General features: G+C 42.7%; 1 protein-coding gene across 1 annotated transcript in view; it reads left to right on the top strand.

The window, feature by feature from the left end:
- LOC143038555 (lysoplasmalogenase TMEM86A-like) overlaps positions 1 to 4,407 on the top strand; it is a 10,837-nt gene extending 6,430 nt beyond the window's left edge. The window contains exons 2-3 of the mRNA XM_076207902.1: positions 2,062 to 2,294; positions 2,770 to 4,407. Coding sequence (XP_076064017.1) covers positions 2,062 to 2,294; positions 2,770 to 2,968 — 432 coding nt within the window. The 3' untranslated portion in view covers positions 2,969 to 4,407. The remainder of the gene's footprint in view (positions 1 to 2,061; positions 2,295 to 2,769) is intronic.
- Positions 4,408 to 4,704: the final 297 nt, after the last annotated feature.

Below are 4,704 nucleotides of genomic sequence, written 5' to 3'. Positions count from 1 at the left end.
GTTTCATACACTGTCTTCCTGTCTTTATGTAATTAAAATCTGTCCAAGTCATTATCCTCCAATTCCCTGCTGAAATGTTGGCTATTCTTTATTTCGTAATGATGTATTCTGGTTGCCTTCTCAATCACAACCAAGGCCGTATCTAATTGCATATTCAAAATCAGTAAGCATGTGATTAATGTTTAGATGGGAGATTATCTGTTACTATCCAATACCTTACTATCTAATCTATCTCGTCAAGATAATGTTTGGAAGATCAAAAGTGAATATTTTTTTTTATTATATATTTGCCCAATTTGATTGCCTCTGTGTCCTCATATGTCTTCATGTTGTTGAGGCAAGTGATGTCTAGGTTCGAATTCGGATGAAGTGACTCTGCCATTGTTGAACGAGAGTTTCTTCATAAAGGGAACACAGCTTTTTTAAGTAACTTTTGTGACTGCGTTGAATTTCACGATGGATGGTATCTTCGATAAAGCGCATCTCAATTTTCCTTCATCAAACCACCTCTCTCTCTCTCTCTCTCTCTCTCTCTCTCTCTCTCTCTCTCTCTCTCTCTCTCTCTCTCTCTCTCTCTCTCTCTCTCTCTCTCTCTCATTCTTTTTCTCCCCTCTCCCTTCTCCCCTTCTGTCTTCCATGAAATTAAATAGATCTCCACAACGGCGACATATTGTCCATGAGGGAGGGAGCGCTGGTGAATTGTCGGCAAAGGTTACAATACAGTCACTGTTATAGCCGTGGTCGTGGTCGTAGTCATAGTCATAGTCATAGTCATATTCAAAGTCATAGTCATGATCATAGTCATAGTCATTGTCATTGTCATAGTCAGAGTCATAGTCATTGTCATAGTCATTGTCATAGTCATAGTCATAGCCATAGTCATTGTCATAGTCATTGTCATAGTCATAGTCATAGTCATAGTTATAGTTATAGTCATAGTCACAGTCACAGTCGTAGTCATAGTCATAACTAGTCAAAGTCATAGTTACAATCATAGTCATAGTGATAGTCATAGTCATAATCACATTCATATCCATGGCCATAGTCATAGTGATATTCATGGTCATACTCATAGTCATAGTCATAGTCATAGTCATTGTCATAGTCATAGGCATAGTCATAGTCACAGTTACAGTTGTAGTCATAGTCATGGTCATAGTCATAATCATTCAGTCATAGTTACAATCATAGTCATAGTAATAGTCATAGTCATAATCACATTCATATCCATGGCCATAGTCATAGTGATAGTCATAGTCATAGTCATAGTAATAGTCATAGTCATAATCACATTCATATCCATGGCCATAGTCATAGTGATAGTCATAGTCATAGTCATAGTCATAGTTATAGTCATAGTCATTGTCATAATCATAGTCATAATCACAGTCATAGCGATAGTCATAGTCACAGTCACAGTCAAGATCATGGTCATAGTTACAGTCTTAGCCATAGTTACAGCCATAGCGATAGTCATGGTTACAGTCATAGTCATGGTCATAGTCATATTCACAGTCATAGTTAGAGGTATAGTAGCAGTCATAGTCAAAGCCACAGTCACAGACAGTCGTCTCTCTCTCTCTCTCTCTCTCTCTCTCTCTCTCTCTCTCTCTCTCTCTCTCTCTCTCTCTCTCTCTCTCTCTCTCTCTCATTCTTCTCCTCTGTTTCTCTCCGTGGTGGAAACACATGTACTGGAAGAGACACAGATGCAGTGGCAATGAAATGCATATCATACTGAGTGTTGAGACCACGATCACACCAATTTGCGTAATTGAACGTGTGGATATGTGGATAAATGTATGAGTAAACGAGTAAGTAGGTAGGTATGTTGACAAATGAGCCAATAAATGAATAGATAAGTTAACCAAATAATTGATTAAATGATTATCCACTTTTCTGCAGGAAAGGTGATTCTATTCCTCTCTGTGACTGGAGATTTCAGTATTTTAAAGATTTCCAATAGAGAGAACCACCACTAGTCACCTAAGAGGCACTCCAGCATAAAAAAATAAAGTTTCACATGTGACCACCTTCCTTACACCATATATTTTCTTCGCGAAGGTTTGGGGGAACTACTTCTTCCTGGTGGGGATGACCTTCTTCGGGCTGGCCCAGGCCATCTACATCAGCGCTTTCGGCTGGGACCACACGCGGATCTGGCTGGGTTCTGCGCTCTACGGAACGGCGGCGGGCGTCCTCGCCGCCCTTCTTCAGGAGGAGTCAGGGGTGTTTCTGGTGGCCTTGCCCTTGTACACATTCCTCCTAGCCACGATGCTCTGGCGGGCGCTTGATCGGTGAGTCTAACTATAAGCCAAAGGTGTTTGTTATTCTAAGGTCACAAACTTGAGGTTCTCCTTGAGCAGGGCCAACTACATGGGCTTTTTCAATTACTTGTCTCGAGGTTCCCTTGCAGCTCTACGACAACCGGCGGCGGTCTCTAGGTCCTCTAATAGGCCTCTCTAGGAAGAAACATTGGAGTGTTGCATTTATTGTATGACTGGTAGTAGAAAGCAGTCACCGGTTGTCAGCTCTCCTTAGGTTTTACAATGACAAAAAACTCCGATAGAAGACCTTTCGGGCCATAGCATGGTCGAATGTGAAAAGTAAACTCCTGAACTGGCAAAAAAAAAAAAAAAAAAAAAAAAAAAAAAAAAAAAAAAAAGTGGAAGTTGGGATATAAAATATTTTGGCTCCGGCCCGGAGACAAGGTACCGACCCATCGGGGCTTACTCCCACGCTTTAACCAATACTTCTCCCTTCTTCCTGCAGAGCTTTCCCGATGAGTGGCGAGACTCCTACGTGGCAACATCGCGTCTCTGGTGCAGGAGGTCTCCTCTTCGCCCTGTCCGACCTCAGCCTCGGGTTCTTCAAGTTCCAGCTCGACTACTCCCACGTGTTTGAGCAGAGCATCATCATGCTCACGTACTACGCGGCCCAGATGCTCATCGCCCTGAGCGTTGTGAATTAGCGCCAATACAGGACCTTTCCCCCCGTGAAGTTTCTGGGGGCGAAATACGTCCGACGTTTTTAACTCTTTTCTTTGTTTTTTCTCCCCTTCTTCCTCTTTTTTTTTTCTCTTCTAATGTCTAGATATGTTCTCATTTGTACTTTTATTATAGTTTTTGTATTTTCTTTTCCGAAAAAATGAATGGAGTACTTGCTCGAACCCTAATCAGTTCGGTGTCGACAGAGAGAGATTTTGGGGCTTCCAAAGACCGCACCAAGCCCATGTACCTGGATTGAGTCGCAATTGTCACCAGTGATTGCCACTTGCCAGGCTGTCAAAAGAAACACAGGGTAATGCTTTCGGTCGTAGTCAAGAGCCATTCATCGTACCCTGTTCACATGTGAACATAAAAAAGAAAACCTCCCACGCCTCAGTGCTGCACTGTATATGATCGTTTCGCTGCAGTGCCACGCCCATGGGGCCCTTCCTCCACAGCATCAAAGTCCAGGTGGCCACGCCCTCCTCCCCCTTCCCCTCCCCTCCCCTCCCCCTTCGCAACCAACACAACTTCCCGTTCGGGTGAGGGTCGTTATTGTAAATTGCCATCGCTGCATTGAACAGCTGAACACACGGGGAATTTCCGGCACACGAGGGTCGATACAATGCCTGCTCTTTTCCCCAAAAGGGACTACAAATAAAGACGAGCACCTCACCCATTTCTACGAAATAAGGTGGCACCATGCACCAAGGCCTACCAACCATTCACTTGCTATTCTATTTCCTATTGGAGGTGCATTATATCTACCCAGGTGTACCAACTGCACGGTAAGTTCAGTCCACTCTTTTACGTCGGACTCAGAACAAGCAATGAATGATGGTCTTATTTCCTCACACGATTATCACCCTTGCTCCCGCCAGTCTCTTCGATGGTAGGAGTCATATGATGACAGAAATTGTTATGTTACATTGTAACACAAACTCTCTGTTAGCGCTATGACTTAAAGCATCCCGGTTGGTGAGGAAACGGCTTGCGATGGAAGGGAATAATGGTGAGAATCCCATGGCATGGTAGGAAGTGGAAAGGGAAGTGGAATGGAAGAAGGATTTAGGTCTGGAAAATGGAATATGTTCAGGGTGGAATCGACAGTTCTTGGAATACAACAAAATATTTTCTTCTGGCCTTCCAGTCCTTCCATCCATATTGGAAACACGTTCAGTAGTCGCGCGTGTGGATAGTTTTTTATTTATTTATTTTTTGTTCTGTAACCGCTGGGGGTCGACTGCGACTGCTTCTGCTATAGCAAAAAAAAAAAAAAAAAAAAAAAAAAAAAAAATGCATCGAGCATGTATACCCACATCTGTACTTATGAAGCCAATCAGTAGGGACTTTTTTGTAAAAGAAAACAGCCTTCCACATACACTGTAAGAACAGTATCGTAATTCATAATTTCCAAACAGTACCGATTGTTTCTATGTACCTATTCTATGCAGATAACAATAGCTTGGCGATGAGATAACATACACTGAAAAACTCGGAATGAATTGGATCTTATTGGAGATGGAATGGAGTGGAACGGACGATTGTGAATAATGGAAGATGGGATTTTCTCTCTGTCCCATACAAACGGTGTCCTGCACGGCCAGACTATCTCATTCGCCTGTGTGGTTTGTATCAAATCACCTGCGAGTCTCCGCTTTTCAGGAGAAAATATGCTGAAGTATTTCAGGCGATTTTCGCTCCATTAGTCTCGAGTATT

This window comes from Oratosquilla oratoria, chromosome 24, assembly GCF_046742065.1.
Source record: "Oratosquilla oratoria isolate Oo_2021 chromosome 24, ASM4674206v1, whole genome shotgun sequence".
NCBI classification, from domain to species: Eukaryota; Metazoa; Arthropoda; class Malacostraca; order Stomatopoda; family Squillidae; genus Oratosquilla; species Oratosquilla oratoria.
Note: the sequence above shows the minus strand (reverse complement) of the source record. Positions and strands in the feature narration are given on the sequence as shown.